General features: G+C 44.5%; 1 protein-coding gene across 3 annotated transcripts in view; it reads left to right on the plus strand.

The window, feature by feature from the left end:
• The window catches only part of ACSBG2 (acyl-CoA synthetase bubblegum family member 2), a 355,967-nt gene extending 350,416 nt beyond the window's left edge, over window positions 1-5,551 (plus strand). For all 3 annotated transcript variants that reach the window (XM_029610908.1, XM_029610907.1, XM_029610909.1), the window contains one exon: window positions 4,856-5,551. In XM_029610908.1, coding sequence (XP_029466768.1) covers window positions 4,856-4,974 — 119 coding nt within the window. In that variant the 3' untranslated portion in view covers window positions 4,975-5,551. The remainder of the gene's footprint in view (window positions 1-4,855) is intronic.
• Window positions 5,552-22,023: the final 16,472 nt, after the last annotated feature.

Below are 22,023 nucleotides of genomic sequence, written 5' to 3' on the forward strand. Positions count from 1 at the left end.
GTCGAACTCCAGAAGCAGGAAATGCTGTGACTACCGGCATGGAGCATATGTTGGTGTCACTTGTTTCACAAACATCTTTGAGTCCTGGAGCACCGATAACTCCCTTCCCCTTCTTCCATGACCCGACCCTAGGATTGAACTGGCCCAAGGGGTGCCTGGATACAGAGCAGTCAACACCGGAGGCTGTTGGGGTGAATTATGTGGATCAAGCCAGGATATTTGAAGTAAGTGGAGATCCAGCTACCTTACTTCAATCACCGGTTCAACATACTCCAGTAGACTTGGAGCGCCGAGATTTGTTTGCTATGGCGCCGGACTCTACGGGGGAAAGAGGTCCTGCTAGTGGCTACAGTAATGTGGGAATCCCTAGCGGCTCTGATATGGTTGGCTCTATATTTAAAGCTAATCTGGTCAAACCACCCACTATTACATTAGACTCAGTATGGTCTGCTATAATAACTTTGGAAAAATCAATTTCTTCTTTAATTTCCTTAACTATGGATGCTAATAATCGAATACAGTCTTCAGAACTTTTGCTTGCCTCACATGCCTCAAACTTAGAAAATATGGAACAGATTGGCTCAAATGCAGAAGGTGCAAACTGGACTAATTCAAGGAGATATGGTTCATTCAAAAAAGCTTGAGAATGTTGAAAATGCTATGAAATATCTGAACTTAAGAGTTGTAAGTTTTCCCCAAGTCTCATGTCTCTCTGTGAGATCAATTTAAGATGCATCTCCAAGAAATCTTAAAAATTTCATCAGATGCCTTATCACCTTTGGCAAAAATGTGTGTTTTAGCTTTTGATAAGAGATGAAGTTTCTTCTCAACCATCAGGTCCTGCACCTCCTATTGCTGATTTATCTGCTTTTTTGCTTTTTTTTAATTGTCTGGTGAAGAACAAGTGCAGAAGCGAGGGATGCTAATGGTTAAGTTTATTTTTCCCTCTGATAGAGGCTTGGTTCTTAGTTGTTTCTTCGCAATAGACAGGTTCCATATTATGGTCAGAAGTTGTGGATTTTCCCAGACATTGTAAAATCTACTCAGTGGAGAAAGGAATTTCTAGCTTTGTCATCAAGCTAGACAAATAGGAGCTCAGATCACCGTACAATATCCATGTAAATGTATTATGAAAATTAATAATTTATTTTATTTAAGTTCTTTTAATATACCGATGCTCAAGACCAAGGTCTTATCGTACCGGTAATGTCAAATACATATATTTCGATCTAGCAGAATTGAAACGTTTTCTAGATTCTCATGTATCGTTGGAAAATACTGCCAACTAGTTATCGCAATAAGAACACTGAGGATATCCCTCTTTAATTACCTAATATTTCTCTTTATGTATGATAGTAACGCTCTTTAAATATTGGCTCCCCAATTGCTTGGTACCAAGGATAATGTATTGATTTAATTTTCTTATTATTTCTGTTTTGTACTTATTTCTATACTATTATCCTTATTTATTGACGTTTTTTTTATTATCAAATTATTATAATCAAAGTATAAATGCAAAAAAAGAAAAAGACAGTATGGCCTATTCTTTCTGCCCATCCATTAGCGATATATTAGAGCCTCCTCTCCATTGAAAAAGGCTCACCTCCTGTGCATGGAAACACTTGTAAAAACTGGGAAGTCAGGGTTGTCCCAGAACGGCAATAGAGGGGATGGGGATTTAGAAAGGCCAGCCTTACATAAAATAGTCTTCCAGATCCTTTACATCTGTTGAACTATCAGTTATTCAGCTCTAAATTTTGACTTCTGTTCCTTGATATCCAAACCCATCTGGTTCCCTCCTTTGCTGCTAGTCTGATATCCTTCTCCAATCTGGTCCAATGCTTCCCCTTAACTTGATTTCCTCATACTATGTCTTGACACGGAGTTGAAAAAATAGTGTGTTAAAGTCCAGTAAGGCCAATCTTCCCTTAATCTTTTCTCTCATAAGTACCTGTCTAAAAGTCCTAGGCTCCCCCTCATAACCCCCAAAGAAAATGAATATTTTTGGTACTGGTTAAATGTGTGTCCTATGCACTTTAAGTAGTGCAACAGTATGTTGCAATTACAAGTTTCATTGCAGAATACCTTGGAACCTTTGCATAAAGAGAGCTCTAACTGAGAGGCAAAGACTGATAATTTTGAAAATGTCATTTCTCCCCACAAACTTACAGGGTCATTCATCAAAATGCGTTAGGGCATTAATGCCCGGGATAAAACCCTAATGCATGTGTTAGTTTTCACATCGCATGGTACATATGCAAATTCTGAAAATTTAGACAAAGGGGAATTTGGGCGAGGTTTATGAAAATGTGGGATGTTTAACATTGCACGCGATAGCATAACACATCTTATAATGCCGGAAATAACGAGCCCTTTGTGCCAGGCATTAAGTTGTGCGATATGTCTGAAACAGGATTCACGATATTTATCACAAATTCCATTTCGGGCAGAGAGGGAGGGGAGGCGTGAAGAGGGGAGAGAGAGCGCCTCTGGGGTGGCACACAGTCATCTATTTATACCACTAAAAGAGTCATCTAGTAACTCAAGGTGAGGTTTTGGTGGTGGTCTAGGGTTTGGGGGGCAGTTTACAAGCACAATCAGAGGTACGAACAGTAGGGATGTGAATTGCGCTTTCGGGATCGTCTTGCCGCGGGAAAATCTCGTTTACCCGTGGATCCCCGGTTTGTGTTTTGTTTTTTAAGTGAAAAATCATTTGAGTTAGCGCGCGCTAACAAAAATAGCAAAAAAGTAACAAAAATAAACTTGTTTTTTGTTAGCGCGTGTTAACCCGAAAAAAGATTTTTACGAAAATTCAGGGGGAAAAGTGATCGGTTTTTTTTACCCGATATATTAAAGAATTTAAAAATATTGTACGATATTTCAATTCGTTAGAAAAACAATTCACATCCCTAACGAACAGCACAGTACACATCAGTGAAGATTTGATGTGATTTGGAAAGAGGAAATGTACACAAAGCTGAGATTTGTACAATGTACTCTCTACCTAGCTTGATAGCAGCTAGGTAAAGAGCGCTTCAAACTAGGTCAAGAGTACAATGTACAAATTCATCTTTGTGACCCTTTCCTCACTCCAAATCACATCAAATCTTCACTGATGTGTACTGTGCTGTTTGTACCTCTGTGCATGCAAAACTCCCCCCCCCAACCCAAGACCCCCACCAAATCCTCAACTCAAGTTACTAGAAGACCCTCCTATAGCGATATAAATAGAAGACTATTATGAGAGCCTTATAAAGAGTCTCTCTTGCTCTCACTCCAGGAGCAACCCAAAACCAGGAAATGCCTGTCTGGGCACTTTGCAAGGTGTGAACCAAAAATATCACGGGTGTGATAAACGTATTTTTTGCTCCATAAGACGCACCTTTTTTCCCCCAAAAGTGGGGGGAAAATGTCTGTGCATCTTATGGAGCGAATATTAACCCCCCCCCCCAAGACCTGCCAAAAGTCCCTGGTGGCCCAGCGGGGGTCCGGGAGTGATCTCCTGCACTTGGGCCGTTGGCTGCCAGTAATCAAAATGGCGCCGATAGTCTTTGCCCTTACTATGTCACAGGGGCTACCGGTGCCATTGGTCGGCCCCTGTCACATGGTAGGAGCAATGGACGGCCGGTGCCATCTTGTCGTCCTCCTATGTGACAGGGGCCACCCAATGGCACAGGTAGCCCCTGTCACATAGTAAGGGAAAAGGCTATCGGCGCCATTTTGATTACTGGCAGCCGACGGCCCAAGTGCAGGAGATCGCTCCCGGACCCCCCGCTGGACCACCAGGGACTTTCGGCAGGTCTTGGGGGGGGGGGGGGTTGGTAGTTAATTAAATTTAAAGGGTTGGGATGGGGTTTTTTTGTTTTTCCAACAAAAGAGCATGATAAAAGTTTTGTGATCCGGGGAGTGGACAGAAATGGCCCTCCCCAGACCTGAAAATGAAATGGGGACAAAAAAATTGTTATGCCCTCCCCCTAATTAGCTCCATAAGACGCACAGATGCCCGAGAACAGAGCAGGTTTAGCACACCATTTTTTTTTTTTTAATTTTTCTTGCTCTGAATCCCAGGTGCGTCTTATGGTGCAAAAAATACAGTTAACTCGCATTGCAGTAAAATACCTATGCAAAGTGCTAAAATAGCATGCTTTGTGTTAACTCAAAAATGACCCTAACCATGCCCCTTTTTGTATCACGGGTGTTATTCATGCTAAATTTATAGCATTTTGATGAATCTAGGGGTTAGTGCCACACTTATTTTGCCAGTGTTCAATTTGGTCTATCTATCTAATAGTGGCATATTCTCATAGGAGTTGGAACTACCAGTGGTGCTCCAGCAACTCCTGAGGGTGCAGGCTTCCCTTAAACATGGGTAAAAAAACCCAATTTTCTGCACCTTCATTATATAACATTTGTTCCAACTCCCCTGTCTATGTGCAGAGTGGGCTTCACAGAAGTCCACTGGGAAGTAACTGAAAGGCTCTCTAGGTATCACTATTTTTTGAATGTTTTCTGGTGTCTGCAGTCTTGATTAAGGTAAATGCATAGTGAATGATGACACACAGACCAAAGTAATTCATCCAGTCTAAAAAGTGCATAGATATAATCTGCATGACTATATATATTTTACATCTCTAGTTTAGGCAGTGGGTTTACCTGCTTCTCTTTGCCATGGTTTATATGTTTATTATTTTGAGTTTTAAGGATTTGGAATGTCAGAGCAATACATTGGCATGACATTACAAAAAAAAACTCTAGCAGCTTGCATCGAAGGCCATTTGATTTTAGGATAGTAATGCTAAAGCAATCATTATTTGCAAGCAAAAATATTCATGGTTCAGTTTATTTTTCTCCTCAGGTCCAACAATGAAACTGAAGAGGCCTGTCGTATCAAAGATGTACATAGACCAAATTGATAACTTTTACATGGATACAGTGACGCCTACCACCCCAGAAAATCTGCTTCCACCAAAGTAATCCTCTCGTATTTCAAGTCTTTACAAGTCTGATATCCTGTTCATTTTCTTTAGCGTATGCTAGCTATTGCACAGATGATTTGAAACAGAAGAATGGAAATTCCTCATGGGAAATACATAGTCTACAGTGAATATTTAATTGGACAAGTTTTTATTTTTATACTTTAATTTACAGCAAGTCATAGCTTTCTTCATATGTGCAATTGTGCCACCTTAATGTTAAATTCTGTCTTCTTGCTGTGGCTGGTTTGGGAGTCGACATCACTTCCTCTGATGCTGTTGGTCTGTGAGAGTCCTAGACACTGCACTGCTCTTATTCACAAATACTGTTTTATAGAAGGATGTCTGTTAAATAAACAGCACATGCCTTTTGGCATTTAAACTATTTAATTCTCCTTCCACATATTTATTACTATATTTTAAAATTTGGGTTTATTTTTTATAGCTCCATGTAGCAATTCAGCATCTTTATATTGTATAAATAAGCAAACTCTATTTGTAATTTATGTATTTCCCACTAAAGGTGGGTTTTGGAAGGAGGGGTGTGGTTCTGATTTGAATATATAAGCAGAACAAGACCTGTGAAGTTTTGCTGTCTGCTGCTTTATTTGGGGGAAGGCAGCATAACAAGTTAACAAATAGCGGCTAGTTAAGTAAGCCAGATCTAGCTGTCCAGCTAATTTAGAGGCCGAGGCAATACAGTGTGCTCAGCGCTAATCCACCCCCTAATGCAATAGGGGGATTAGTGCCTATTTAATGCGTGTCCGACGCGGAGTGAATGAGAGAGCACTCATTCACTCTGCATACAAAAAGATAAATGTGAGTCTGACGCACATTTATTGCTCAGCTATTAACGCCTGCCTGGAGCTGAGCGCAGGTAAAAGTGCAGAAAAAACTGCTTTTCTGTACTTCTTTTCTTAACATAAAAAACCCCCCAAAACTCTGCCCACCACCGAGTTATGAAGACCGACACCGGTACAACTCTGCATCTGTTTTCATAACCAGCCGTCTGCCAGGAATGAAAACGGGCGCCGAGTTTACTGGCGTCGGTCTTCATAACTGGCAGCCGAGGCAGGGTCACCTCGGCTGCCTAATTTGGGTATTGCATGGCACCCTCCCCCCCCTTGCAGGCACCATGCGCGTGTTAGGAAAGCAGGCGCTGACTTTTCAGCGCTTTCCGCGCTTTATATTGCATCGGCCCCTTAACGGGGATATTCAGCGGCTCAGCCTTGCTGCTGAATATCCCCAGCTATGTTAGTTAGCCGGAGAAGTATCTCCGCCTTTAGAACAGCCCTAAGCTGTGACCAGAGTTAGCGGCAGACGGTAAGTGTTTACCTCCAAAGATCAGAGTTAGCTGTGTAAATTATGCAAGTAATTCTGCTCCATCCAGAAGCACCTGCTGCCCACCCCTCATTATGCGGTTAGACGGGTACCCATTTCAGGGGGCTGTCTCTATAGCTTCTGAATGTCAACCTCAATATTTCACTTTCAGATTTTCTTTCTGGCACTGTGGAATAACTCAGAACGTCTGCATGCAGCACTGCTAAGATAGGGATGTACCATCTCTTTCTGCTACAGGGTTAATAGAAAGAGGAAGACAAGCACTATAAGGGCTGTGGCTGTAACACTATATTGAAACTAAAACTATTTTCACTAGGATAGGACCAAAATCTGTTTTCTGTATCAGTTGGATACCTCAGCTCCAGCCAGAGATCTTTTTGTTGGAGTGGTGATGGCAGTGCTAAGTGGGGAGCACATTATGTTCCTTCTCTCTCTGTATCTTTTTTTTTTTTTTTTTTTTTTTTTGTATGCAGAACTACCTAGTGCAAGGAAAACTTGTGTGTAAATTAAAAATATAGATGTAAATTGATAATTACCATCTAAAAAGTATGACTCCCATGCTTCAGTGGGGCTTGGGTAGCTGCTTGCATGTTGGCACAGGTAGTGGGGAGTAAAGATGGTTGCTAGAGAGCTGTGGTGCTATTCTGCAGTGTCTCTCCAAACCCCAGCCACCACTGCATTGGGAGCAGTTGGCATGGTGAAGCAAGAGCCACAGGGCTGGAAAAGGCAAAACCAAGTTAGTCGGGGTGCTCAGAGAGGTGGATCTGGATTGGATTCACAGATAGTGCTATGTTCCTAGCAGGCTGTTCCAGTGGGTATGCTGAGTAGGTGAAGTTGGTAGTAACTAGACCAAGGAATTCCCCATGAATCCTTTAACACTTATCACACTTATAAACCCTTTCCCTTCCCCAACCCCTAACAGAGTAGCCTGCATAGTGTGGCTCATCTGCCATACTGTGAGAGGAGTCTGTCAATCCACGTTAAGAGTCCCTCCCAGCATTATGCAGTGATGCTTCTACTCAGGTAGACAGCATATGTTACATGTACAAGTTGTTACATTTCTAATCTCCTTTGAAATATTCCCTTTTAATTTTCCCCTTTTCAGGCATCATTGATGAGTAGCCCCCTTGTGTAATTATATAGGTATAATCATTTTTTTGTTTTTTTAATTCTCTTGATAATGTCCCCTAGGGTAAATGATAGAACCAAAGAATATTATGTCCTCCATATACTCTAGTATCGTCCCGAGTAGTGCTTTCATTCTCCAGATTGCTCCGAAGCAGACGACCTCCTTTATTCACGCGTTGCCAAGGGCGCATATCATCCCTGTGCACGGATGTCTTTGGTGTGGTGTGCATTTCTTCAAAGCCCACATATCTGGCCTCCCTCAGCGAAAGTGTAGCTTCCACCAGAGTCTGACCTCTGTGATATTCTCCTTTTAAAGAAAAGCCTAACCCGAATGGATAGTCATCAGTAGCGAATCCTGTCCTTGCGGAGAGTTTGTTATCCTTTTCATCTGTCGCTGGCGGATAGTTGCTGGTGATAGACATAATGGTATACGCTGATCTGTCCCTTGCCAGGACGCCTGTTTCTTCCCTATAATAGCTATTTTAACTTTGTGTAAAATCATGATAGCAAGTGATGATATGCCTGGGTCAAGCTTGGTCCCATGGCGTGGTTGATTTACACTTCTATATTTGGCATAGCTGCTGTAGAATCTTGTGTGCCTAACAATGTTTTGCTTATTTGTTCCACTACCTCCTTGCAATTTTGATATTCCGGAGCTTCTGGGATTCCTCTAAACCACAAGTTTAGGCATCGGGAGTGGTTTTCAAGACCTTGTACTTTAACTGACAATGTCTCAACTTCGCTCCGCAGTGCTTAGTGTGCATCCCACGCCATCTTTAGTTTTTCGTCATGTGCAACTATCTTTGTTGCGATATCCAATCTGTGCCGGCCATTCTCGGCCACCTCCTCTATTTCCTCAACTGAATCCATGATTTCCTGTTTATGGTTTTGGAGATCTTGCTTAAGTTCAGCAAACCACTTTTTCATTTCTGCTTTCGTCAGTGGATAGTCTCCCTCAAGTAATTGATCCCCCCTGTGTTCTCTGGGGATTGGGCCTTCTTCCTGTAGTGCCATTTTTAGCTAGGCCTGCTCCTCCGGTCTGGTCTTGTTTTTGGTACAAGTACTTCCTAACATATATCTATTTTTGCCTCACCGACATCTGAGTGTGACAATGCTACAATTCTGTACTCTCAATGAGATTTGTATAGCTAGATCCCTGTGATACTTGGAGATTAAAAGTGTTGGAAAAGGAAGCTCTAATTCAGCCAGCCATCTGCTGCAGTGCATCACTTCCTCTTTCACTTTTTTTTTAACGCGCATAATCACCTCTCCTGGGCACTTGATGCAATAGGGAAATGAGCTGCTGTGCTAAAAAGACTCACTAGGGATAAATTGTGTATCCCTAATGCTTGTTAATTAACAGGTCTATCCAGTACCGAGCGGTAGGAAGAGCTGCGTTAGTGCCTGCGGCACCCGCGGTTGCCGCACGCACAGTGCAGCTCACTTACCGCTCGATCCTGAACACTAATTTTATTTAAATGTAAACCGCGTCCGTGAAGCCTTAGGTCCGCACAACCCATTTTACTGGGTAGAGCGCCTATACAGTATCCTGGGTGCGCGGGCCTAAGGCTTCACGCCACGCTGGTATCTCATTTCAAATGTCATTTGAAATGACAGATACCAGGGAGGAGTGGAGAAGAGATGACAGCGGCGAAGCAAAAAAAAAAAGCGAAAAAACCAAAAGCAAGAAGTCGCTTCGCTGCTTCCCTCCTCCCGGAGCAAGGCTGCTTTTCATGCCCTGCTCTGGGAGGAGGGAAGAGTGAAGCGGTGAAGCGACTGACTTCTTGCTTTTGGTTTTTTCGCTTTTGGAAAAAAAAACCAAAATTGCTTTTGGTTTTTTTTTTTTTGCTTCGCTGTTGCAGTCTCCGTGGCAGCCCCAGTCGGGACATCAGAGGGGGTCTGCAATGTTTTTTTTGCTTTTTTTTTTTGGCTTCGGGAGCAGGGGAGAGGACTGGGGCTGCCACGGAGACCGGCACCCATGATCGTGGCTGGGGTAGGTGAGCGGGGGCTGGGGGAAAGCTTGCCACCTACCCTGACCCCTGCCTCTACCGCAGGGGTCAGGGTAGGCGGTAAGTTAGCAGGTTAAACGCGTGACAAAACAGCAGGGAAAACTAGCGATGGTCGGGGCGCGGGTTACGGGATGCTAGGGAATAGCTAATTCGCTCGTTTGCATGCAATATACATGCCGCGTGCGGAAGGGGTTGCCCAGGGAATTTAGGATGCAGTAGGTTAAAGGGGATTCGGGATTGCAGGAAGGGCTAACGCGGCCGGAAAGTGAGTAAAAAGCGGCTTAGGAGCAGGGTAAACACGGCCGCACTTTACAGGATAGGCCTGTAAGTGTTCATTTTCCTAACCTGACCAGTGGCAAGGCTTTTTTAAAATTTAATTACACTTTTTTTTTTTGGTTCCTCCAACTTAATATCACCACAATATTAAGTCAGAGGAACTATAGAAAAGCAGTATTTTCTGCTTTTCTGTTAACGTTTAGCTCCTGGACTGGTGTTAATTTTTTTGGATAAAAATGTGCACTATATGTGTACTTTTTTTTTTTAGAGGGTTAGTATCTAATAGCCTCATCAACATGGTATCTACATGTGATGAGCATTATTAGCTATGGCTGGTTGGCATGTGCTAGTCCCCTTATTGTATAAGAGGTTATGGACACACTAGCCTGCGTGCACAATATGGCAGAGGCCTGTTTGTGATTAGAGATTTACCAGTTTTTGTGGTGAAATAGATCTCATTTCCCTGTACGTACCCGGATCAGTCCAGACCAGGGGTTAAGCCCCCGTTCCAGCAGGTGGAGACAGAGCAAAGGTCTAAGGGCAGCCCCTTATAAGGACGGAACCCACCTTTGGACCCTCAGTATTTGTCTGTCTCCAGCAGGTGCAACAGCTCACCCTTTGGTTCCCTGTTTAGCTTGCCCTCTGGGTTTTCTTTCCTCTCCTTTCTCTAGGGCAAGCTCCCGCACGTACTCTTTTAATTTACTTCGTAATTTTTAAATATAAAAAAAAAGATTTTTTTTTCTCTGACTGACTGTGGCAGGGCAGACAGTTCTGTCTCCCTCGCTCTTGGGGTTCCTTGATTTCTGTCAGCCTAGGCTCCCTCCCCGGTGACCTAGTGTGGGTGATACTGGTGGTGACAGTCCCTCTCCCCACGTTTGTATCTGCTGCCGTGCCCTGAGATGCCCATACCTCGGTGGAGCTTCAGGGAGGATTATTATACCCCTGCCTCTGTGAATGCAGTGAATTATTTATGTGAATGAACTGTTTTTGTTTTCCCAAGCTTTCACAGAATATATTGTTTACTTGTCTTTGTTTAAATTTAAAAGAAAAAAAGGCAGCAGTTTGATTTTGTGAGGAGGGAGCAGGGTTCAATCTCCTGCCCAGCTCCTCCGGGGCTCCCTGCTGAGCTGTTTTCAATTAGCTTTGCAGCCACTTTCCTGCTCAATGCTGTGGCCACCTTTTTGTTTAGCTTGTGGAGAGTTGGCCTCGTGACTCTCCCGTGATGAGGTATGCTCCAGCTGTATTTTGGGGGGTTGAAGGCTCTTCTTCTGAACCGCCAAATTTTATATAGAAACATAGAAATGACGGCAGAAGAAGACCAAATGGCCCATCCAGCCTGCCCAGCAAGCTTCCCTCATTTTTTCTCTCATACTTATCTGTTTCTCTTAGCTCTTGGTTCTAATTCCCTTCCACCCCCGCCATTAATGTAGAGAGCGGTGATGGAGCTGCATCCAAGTGAAATATCTAGCTTGATTAGTTAGAGGTAGTAGGGGTAGTAACCGCCGCAATAAGCAAGCTACACCCATGCTTATTTGTTTTTACCCAGACTATGTTATACAGCCCTTATTGGTTGTTTATCTTCTCCCCTGCCGTTGAAGCAGGGAGCTATGCTGGATATGCGTGAGGTATCAGTTTTTTTCTTCTCCCCTGCCGTTGAAGCAGAGAGCTATGCTGGATATGCATCGAAAGTGAAGTATCAGGCACATTTGGTTTGGGGTAGTAACCACCGTAACAAGCCAGCTACTCCCCGCTTTGTGAGTGTGAATCCTTTTTTCTTCTCCCCTGCCGTTGAAGTTATGCTGGATATGCGTGAAGTATCAGTTTTTCTTCTCCCCTGCCGTTTAAGCAGAGAGCTCTGCTGGATGTGTGAAGTAACAGTTTTTCTTCTCCCCTGCTGTTGAAGCAGAGAACTATGCTGGATATGCATTGAAAGTGAAGTATAAGAATGGAGTGATCAAGCTAGTTGAAAGGCATCAGGAATAGAGGAAGGTGGAGGTAGTAATTTGGATATTTGGTTTGGGGTAGACCTCAGGGAAGGGCTCCCCAACATGTTTCTAAGCCATTGCCGTCCCGGGAACACGCATCAGCAGTGGCCATTTTGAGTGTTTCTGATGAAACACTTACTGCTTCTCTGGGGGATGAGGATCTGATTTTTCACCCTGATTTGAGTCCTGTTCACTCTTTTTGGGTGGGGGGTGGGGGGGGGGGGGGGGGGGAGGAGACCCATTTTTCCTCGGATTTTGTCCTTTTAATGCATGAATCTTACTTGGCCAGCTTACAGAGGGGAGGTAGACACCCCCCCTCCCCCAATTGTTCCCCTTCCTCCGAAACATGCTCTTTTTCCTGTGCTGTCCCAGAGCCTCAGGGCTATACCCGCTCCCTGAGGACTGCCTGGACATCTTAAAGATTCCTAAGGTCCATTCTTCTGTCACGATGGTGATGAAATGTACCACCAGGCCTGTGGTGGGTGCTACAGCATTACAGGATGTGGAGGACTATAAGCTTGAATTTTATTTGAAACGCATCATTGAAGTTTTGGCTCTGAGGTGACTATTTGCAGTAGTCTCATGGAGCAGGTAAGCCTTGAGTGGATGCAACAGTTACTCAGCACCCAAGACCTCCCATCTGCAGCGGCTGAGCAAGCTGAACGCTTGGAGGGCGCTATAAGCCTATGGTGCAGGTGCCCTCTATAAACTTACTTCCTTTCCAGGCAAAGGCTATGATTTGCCCTCTCTGCCAGACTTCGGCTCTGGCTAAGTAATTGGGCTGCTGCTACCCTTGAAAGGAAGAGTGCCCAACTGAGCTTTTGAAGAGGCAAGTTGCTTTTTGGTGAGGAGCTAGAGCAGCTTATTAAATCCTTGCACCTCTTTGGGCAGCACTAAAGTGCTGCCACAGCCCCCCTCAAACCTCACCTTAACACCCAGACTCCAGCTCCCCTTCAGACCACCAGCTCGCCTCCACGCCCTCCACACTCCTGTCAAGCCTCCTCCATTTTCCCACAAGCCAACAGTCACCTCAACCGAGGCAGCCCACCTAACTCTAGCAATCAGCTACTACACAACAGTAGCCAATTTCTTCCAAGACACAACCCTGACCTCATCCTACCCACAACTGCGCAGGACCTATATCCCTGCTCCCCCACCCATCCCCCTCACCTCAGCTCAGCTACTCCACCTCCCTCTCCTCATTCCACCACCTAGCCTCCTCCCAGCATGCATACTTTCCCTACACCCATAACATACAACCGGTCAGCCTAAACCTTCTGTTCTTCCCATCATCCGTCAACAGAGGCTAATCCCAATCATGATCACACTTGTCACAAATATTCAGACTCTCCCTCTTCTCCCTTACCCTTTTCAACACCCAATCTCTCACCAAAAAAACTCAGTCTGAACAACTATTTGCCAGATGCTAAACCTGACATCTGTGGAATCACAGAAACCTGGTTGAAACCTACCCATATAGTACTAATGAATCAGCTCCCAACTCAAATGACCTCCTCTCAATCCCCAGACTCAAAAAAAGAGGAGGGCAGCTTCTCTTAGCTGCAAAAAAGGGTCTAGGCCTCTCACTGCATCTGTCAACTTCTACAGCCAACTTCAAATTAGCCCTCTTCAAATCTGATCATCTTCAACTCAGCTTAATCTACGCACTTCCAGGAAAACTTGATTCTGACCCTTCTCCCGTGATTGAATTCATCACCAAACTTTTCAACACTGACAAGCCAGCCATTATGATGGGAGACTTCAACCTTCACATGGATGCCTCACCACAATCCCTGACCTGTGAAATTACTCACCACTCTCAGCCACAGGGGTTTCAGACAAATTGTCAACAGTCCCACACAGAAAGTGGGCCACACATTGGACCTCATTTTCATAAATAATGGCATCTACTTATCCTCTAACCCGACATGCTTTCCAGTCCCCTATCAGACCATCAGATCATCTCCACAGTGTTACAGATCAACAAATACCCTCCCCAAAACCACTATACAATTCAGGAAACCCTGTTCCATAGACCACCTCAGCACACCAAGGAACTAGCCCTACTTGACCTCACAGATGCCAACACAGCGACTTCTTCTTGGATCAATATCACAAATAAAGTGGCAGAACAAACTTGCCCAACAATCACCAAAACTCTTCACACAATGTAGGACAATAGGAAACCTTGGTTCACCCCAGAACTAAAGGCCCTTAAGCAAAACCTACAAAGCAAAGAACAGAGATGGCGCAAAAACCCTGCCTCCTCAACTCTATTGGCCTACAAGCCCAACTAAATGCGTATAGGAACACCATCCACAGATCCAAGAAGGAATTTTTTTTTTTTTTTTTTTTTTTTTTTTTAGAGAAGAAGTCTATCATTTCATTTTTTATTCCAAAGCCTTGTTTTCCTATGTATCAGCTCTCACCAAACCATCCCCTCCCATCATACCGGACAACCTAGCCATCAGCAAAGCTACAGATCTGGCCAACTACTTGGAGAAAAAAATCTCCAACCTCATCACACCCCTTACGGCTTCCAATCAGAGGTCCAACCTCCCACTCACCTTTCTGCAATGAAACTCTATCCTGGAAGCCTTTGATTCTACCTCATCACTGGAAATTGAAAACATTCTTAAGAAGCTCAAACCCTCTGCACATCCGTCAGGCCCAATACCTTCTACTCTTCTCCATTCCAAACATCATCTCTAAGCCTATAGCAGATATCATTAATTGCTCCTTGGCCCAAGGAAGGGTGCCAGACCAACTAAAACTCGCAATACTTAAACCCCTATTAAAAAAGCCCAACCTAGCACCTACGGACCCAGCTAACCTCCGCCCCATAGCAAACTTGCCTCTGATCGCTAAAATTATGGAAAAAATAGTAAACAAGCAACTGTCTGAATACATGGAGGACAACAATATTCTCTCCTCATCTCAGTTTGGCTTCCGCAAAACTCTTAACACAGAATCCCTCCTATCTTCCCTATCAGACACCATCCTCCTTAACCTGGAAAAAACACAACCCTATCTCCTAGCGCTTCTAGATCTATCTGTGGCCTTTGACACTGTGAACCATACAATCTTATTAGAGTGCCTGGCAGACTTAGGCATTAAGGGTGTTGTACTCAGCTGGTTCAAATTCTTCCTTGACAGATTCTTTAAGGTTAGGATCAACAATAAAGAATCACACCCACTCAGATCCAACCTGGGAGTCCCCCAAGGTTCTTCCCTGTCACCCACCCTCTTCAAGGTCTACCTTCTCCCACTCTGCCAGTTACTAACAAATCTTAAACTAACCCCCTGCCTATACGCGGACGACATCCAGATTCTTCTCCCAATCACAGATTCTCTTCAAAAAACATGGTACCACTGGAATAGCTATCTTCAAGCAATCAATCGCCTTCTCACCAGCCTAAACCTCGTCCTCAATACCAATAAGACAGAGATCCTCATCATATAGCTGGATGAAAACAACGTTCTCCTCAACTCCCCAAGTTCCTCCCAATTTGCCAAAACAACTATCAATCACTCATCATTGGTTAGAGATTTAGGGGTTCTGCTTGATAACCAACTAAACCTAAAAAAATTTGTACAAAATACCACAAAAGAATGCTTTTTCAAATTGCAAGTTCTTAAAAACTGAAACCTCTCCTTCACTTCCGAGACTTCCACCTAGTGCTTCAATCCATCATTCTGTCGAAGATGGATTACTGCAACTCCCTCCTCCTTGGTCTCCCTGCAATCGCCGTTAAACCCTTGCAGATGGTTCAGAATGCCGCCGCCAGGATACTCACCAACTCAAACAAAAGAGAGCAAATCACTCCCATCCTTCAGAAACTCCACTGGTTACCTGTCAAATGTAGGATTCTCTTCAAAGTCCTCATGATGATCCACAAGGACATTCTTAACATCTCCCCCCTCAAGCTAAGCATCCAACTACGGCCACACCCATCAGACAGACCTATCAAAAGAGCATATAAAGGCACACTCTATGCCCCCCCCCAGCTAAAACCTCATTAAGGAAGAGAGCCTTAACAGCGGGTCCCACTCTCTGGAATACTCTTCCATCGGATCTCAGACAAGAACTCTGCCATCAGACATTCAAAAAAAACCTCACAACTTGGCTTTTCAGTCAAGCCTTCTCCGGAGAGTTAAGCTCTCTCTGAAGCCGCTTCCCGGACTAGGTCATGCTGTCCCCTCGAATTACTCCTCCCAGATCCTGAGGCCCCCCCCCTTTCAAACCTATCCTAGTTTTTTCTTGGTTCAATACCTGATTGTAACATAATAATTTAAGTTGCACTGAAGTTATCTCATTCTGTACAGAAGTTACTAATCTATTTTGTTTTTGAAATGTTATTGTTCCTTGTATCACCCCCAGGCGACTGTTGTGTTTCAATGTAAACCGGTGTGATTTGTATTCTATGCAAGAACATCTGTATATAAGAATTTTAAATAAATAAATAAGGTCCACAAGCTGCCAGAGGACAGTCCCAAACAGTTGAAGTCTTTCTTTCCGACTCACACTCGCTTTAGGGGAAACCGCCGTTACAGCACCAGGGCTCGTGGCTCCTTCCCCAGGGGTTGTGTCTCCAGGTCCCAGACTTGGTCCCATTCCTTTGTGGCCGTCAAGGCTTCCGGGCTGGCCATCAGCAACACATAACCACTAAGTCAGCTCCCCAATGAGATTCGGCCGGTCCATTCCTCCAAACGAAACTTAGGTGGGCGTCTTTCTCTGTTTCTCGAGGAGTGGGCCAAAATCACATCAGATCTCTGGGTCCTCGAGGTGATAGAACACAGCTATGCGTTAGTTTGCCAGGGACCTACCCGATCTATATATCGTGTCCCCTTGTGGCCGTTCCAAGCGACCTGCGGTCTGTCACACCCTGTTGAGACTTCAGGATTTGGGGCGATCCTTCCAGTACCAGTGCAAGAACAGGGCACCAGCCAGTATTCAATTTACTTCATTGTTCCCAAGGATGATTCCTTTCACCCCATCCTGGATCTCAAAAGGGTCAATCGGGCCCTCAAGGTTCCCTGTTTCAAGATGGAAACCCTGCTCGCGGAGATTGTGGCGGTCCTTCCCGGCGAATTCCTCGCTTCCCTCGATCTGACAGAGGCTTATTTTCACATCCCCATCTGTCAGGAACATCAAAAAGATTCCTTCGCTTTCAGATTCTAGACCAGCACTTCCAGTTCCAGGCCCTTCTCTTCGGTCTCGCCACCGCTCCCCGCACCTTCACCAAGATCATGGTAGACGTGTCTGCTCTCAGACAAGAAGGGTTTTTAGTCCATCCTTATCTAGATGATTGGTTGGTAAGGGGCAAGTCCGCTGCCCTCTGCGCACACGCGATAAACAGAGTTTTAGCCCTACTCACATCTCTCAGCTGAATAATCAACTACTCCAAAAGCAATCTTCGGCCCTCACAAGAGCTGGAATTCCTTGGTGCTCTTTTCAACACTCGGGTCGGGAAAGTTTCTCTTTCAGACTCGCGGACTCTCACCCTGATTGATCAGTTGAACACTTTTGTCTCTCTACCGCTTCCCACAGCGTGGGATTGCCTGCAAGTTTTAGGGACCATGGCTTCCACGATCGATCTCGTCCCCTGGACATTTGCTCATATGCGTCCTTTACAGAAAGCATTGTTATCCCATTGGAAACCGATGTCCGAGCAGTACCAAGAGATTCTCCCTCTCTCCGACTCTACCATAGCCAATATAGAATGGTGGTTCTCCCCAGCACATCTTCTCAAGGGGATGCCTCTTGACTCCCTCTTGGGTCATTGTGATGACAGATGCCAGCCTCTCCGGTTGGGGGGGCTGTCTGCCAATCTCAAATGACTCAAGGTTTCTAGTCCCTCTCCCAGTCTCCATGGCACATCAATCATCTAGAAGCCAGAGCGGTTTGCCTGGCTCTCAAATTTTTTCTTCCTCTGATTTGCCACAAAGCTGTCCGGGTGCTAGTGGACAATTCCACCACGATGGCTTACATAAATCGACAGGGGGGGGACTAAGTCGTCTAATGGCGCTAGAGGCCAGCAAGCTCTTTCTCTGGGCAGAGAGGCACTTGGATTGCCTGGTGGCCTCCCACATAGCAGGCAAGGAGAATATTCAAGCAGACTTCCTCAGTCGACAACATCTCGATCCCGGCGAGTGGGAGTTGTCAGACAAAGCGATGGACCTAATCGTGCACAGGTGGGGTCCCCCTCTCCTGGACCTCAAGGCAACACTATCCAATGCCAAGGCTCCCCGGTTCTTCAGCCGGTGGAGGGAGCAGTGTTCGGAAAGGGTGGATGCGCTGGTTCTTCCCTGGCCCTCCGACATTCTTCTCTACACGTTTCCACCGTGGCCATTAGTGGGGAAGGTTCTATGGAGAATAGAACTCCATTGCGGTCTGGTCATTCTCGTGGCCCCCGAATGGACCCAACGACCGTGGTTCGCAGATCTCGTGAATCTCACTTTGGACGGACCTCTTCATCTCGGGCACCTGTCCCATCTTCTGCAGCAGGGTCCCGTATTTTTCGACCAGGCGGATCGCTTCTGTCTAGTGGCATGGCTTTTGAACGGAGACGTTTGAGATGAAGAGGATATAAGGTTGAAGTTATTGCCACTCTCCTCAGGTCTCGCAAACAGTCGACATCGCTTACCTACGTTCGGGTCTGGAAGGTTTTTGAAAATGTCTGCGAGGAGTTGGGTGTTTCGGCACGTTCGCCTTCGGTTGCGGTTATTCTCACTTTTCTTCAATGTGGTCTCTCCAAGAGTCTTTCGGCTAGCTCCCTGCAAGTTCAGGTTTCGGCTCTTGGTTCCCTCCTGGGTTCTATCGAAGGTCAGGCAGTCGCCTCTCATCTGGATGTTGTATGTTTTCTCAGGGGCGCTAAGCACCTGAAACTGCCTGTCCGGTCTATTTGTCCTTCGTGGAGTTTAAACTTGGTTCTTCGAGCTTTTTGTTCGGCACCATTTGAGCCTCTCCGTCGAGCCACTCTCAAAGACTTGACTCTCAAGACTGTCTTCTTGGTCGCTATTTGCTCTGCCAGGAGGGTGTCTGAGCTTTAAGCTCTATCATGTAGAGACCCTCTCTTGTGTTTTTCAGACTCTGGCATCTCTCTCAAGACCGTACCTTCTTTCTTACCTAAGGTTGTTTCGTCTTTTCATGTTAACCAGTCCGTGGAACTTCCTGCTTTTTTGCCAGAGGATATTGCGGCGTCTGGTAATAGTAATCTTTGTCGTCTCGATGTCAAATGAGTCTTATTGCATTATCTTGAGGTCACTAATGATTTTCGGGTTTCCGATCATCTTTTTGTCCTGTGGAGTGGACCCAACAGGGGGAAGCAAGCTTCTAAGGCTATGATTGCTTGCTGGTTGAAGGAGGCGATTTCTTCGGCCTACATTTGCAAGGGCCGACCAGTTCCTGAAGGCCTAAAAGCTCATTCTTTACATTCTCAAGCGACTTCTTGGGCGGAGTCTCAATCGGTGTCGCCGCAAGAAATATGTAGGGCGGCTACATGGAAATCTCTTCATACTTTTGCTCGTCACTACCAACTCGATGTTCAGGCTCCAGGCCTTTGGTTCCTTTAATCGGCAGATGCTTCGAGCGGGACTGTCTGGGTCCCACCCTCTGTAGGGAAGCTTTGGGACATCCCATGGTCTGGACTGATCCGGGTACATACAGGGAAAGGAAAATTAGTTCTTACCTGATAATTTTCGTTCCTGTAGTACCACGGATCATTCCAGACACCTGCCCATTTTTCTGGCCACTCAAATTTTCTTCCTGTTATTTTTGATTTTTTCCTTCTTATAGGATTCTCTTTTTTGATCCCTGCATCATCTTCCTGGAATTTACTAATAGGCACCGGAAGCATCGTTACGATGATCGGGGGTAGATATACAAGAGCATTTAGTTACACAATTCATTCTATTATTCTGTTATTTTGTTGGTGTAAATTAAATTACTAGTTATTCTGTTACTTACTTGATCTTCTATTTTTCTGCTTTGACAATGGTTATACTGAGGGTTCCAGGGTGGGTTCCGTCCTTATATAGGCTACTCTTAGAACTTTGGTCTGTCTCCACCTGCTGGAATGGGGACTCAACCCATGGTCTGGACTGATCCGTGGTACTACAGGAACGAAAATTATCAGGTGAACTAATTTTCCTTTAATTCTGGAAGCCTATGAAGATGTACAGGTAAGCTTTAAGAGCTTCCCTTTAATGCATGCAATGCAAAGAAGATCCTAGCATAGTGCAGGATAGGGGAGTAGACTGCAAACTGTGCTCCCCTACCTCCATGGGGGGGAGCAGTATATTTAATATCATACCATGCGCTAAGAACTGCGACATTTAAAAGGAAATGTTACATTCACAACAGCATGGGACTGCCTGTCGTTTTTGTTTTCTCTCTCTTATCTATTAGTTCTTTCAGAAATGACATCATTTGTACCCCATTAAGTTGTTAATATTTATGCTTAACCTAGCCCCATGAGGAGTGGTTCTGCGGAAGAAAGCTGATACTGTCAATCATATGAAAAGATTAATATGAAAAATATTCAATGCCAAATTCTGAAGCAGATTGTGTAGCTATAAAACAGGTGAAAACTAGGCTCATGTAATAGAAATGTTTCTTAAATACCAGCATGTCTAAAAAAAAACAAAAAAAAAAACCCAAAAAAACCCCCCTTGATAAGAACATAAGAAATTGCCATGCTGGGTCAGACCAAGGGTCCTTCAAGCCCAGCACCCCGTTTCCAACAGAGGCCAAAACCAGGCCACAAGAACCTGGCAATTACCCAAACACCAAGAAGAACCCATGCTACTGATGCAATTAATAGCAGTGGCTATTCCCTAAGTATAATTGATTAATAGCCATTAATGGACTTCTCCTCCAAGAACTTATCCAAACCTTTTTTGAACCCAGCTACACTAACTGCACTAACCACATCCTCTGGCAACAAATTCCAGAGTTTAATTGTGCGTTGAGTAAAAAAGAACTTTCTCCGATTAGTCTTAAATGTGTTACTTGCTAACTTCATAGAATGCCCTCTAGTCCTTCTATTATTTGAAAGTGTAAATAACCGAGTCACATCTACTCGTTCAAGACCTCTCATGATTTTAAACACCTCTATCATATCCCCCCTCAGCCGTCTCTTCTCCAAGCTGAACAGCCCTAACCTCTTCAGCCTTTCCTCATAGGGGAGCAGTTCCATCCCCTTTATCATTTTGGTAGCCCTTCTCTGTACCTTCTCCATCGCAACTATATCTTTTTTGAGATGCGGCGACCAGAATTGTACACAGTATTCAAGGTGCGGTCTCACCATGGAGCGATACAGAGGCATTATGACATTTTCTGTTTTCTTAACCATTCCCTTTCTAATAATTCCTAACATTCTATTTGCTTTTTTGACTGCTGCAGCACACTGAGCTGACAATTTTAAAGTATTATCCACTATGATGCCTAGATCTTTTTCCTGGGTGGTAGCTCCTAATATGGAACCCAACATTGTGTAACTATAGCAAGGGTTATTTTTCCCTATATGCAACACCTTGCACTTGTCCACATTAAATTTCATCTGCCATTTGGATGCCCAATCTTCCAGTCATGCAAGGTCCTCCTGTAATGTATCACAGTCTGCCTGTGATTTAACTACTCTGAATAATTTTGTATCATCCGCAAATTTGATAACCTCACTCGTCGTATTCCTTTCCAGATCATTTATATATATATTGAAAAGCACCGGTCCAAGTACAGATCCCTGAGGCACTCCACTGTTTACCCTTTTCCACTGAGAAAATTGACCATTTAATCCTACTCTCTGTTTCCTGTCTTTTAACCAGTTTGTAATCCACGAAAGGACATCGCCTCCTATCCCATGACTTTTTAGTTTTCGTAGAAGCCTCTCATGAGGGACTTTGTCAAATGCCTTCTGAAAATCCAAATACACTACATCTACCGGTTCACCTTTATCCACAAAAAATGAAGCAGATTTGTTAGGCGAGACTTCCCTTGGGTAAATCCATGTTGACTGTGTCCCATTAAATCATGTCTTTCTATATGCTCTACGATTTTGATCTTGAGAATAGTTTCCACTATTTTTCCCGGCACTGAAGTCAGGCTCACTGGTCTATAGTTACCCGGATCGCTCCTGAAGCCTTTTTTAAATATTGGGGTTACATTGGCCACCCTCCAGTCTTCAGGTACAATGGATGATTTTAATGATAGGTTACAAATTTTAACTAATAGATCAGAAATTTCATTTTTGAGTTCCTTCAGAACCCTAGGATGCATACCATCCGGTCCAGGTGATTTGCTACTCTTCA

The sequence above is a fragment of the Rhinatrema bivittatum genome, chromosome 8 (genome assembly GCF_901001135.1).
Source record: "Rhinatrema bivittatum chromosome 8, aRhiBiv1.1, whole genome shotgun sequence".
NCBI classification, from domain to species: domain Eukaryota; kingdom Metazoa; phylum Chordata; class Amphibia; order Gymnophiona; family Rhinatrematidae; genus Rhinatrema; species Rhinatrema bivittatum.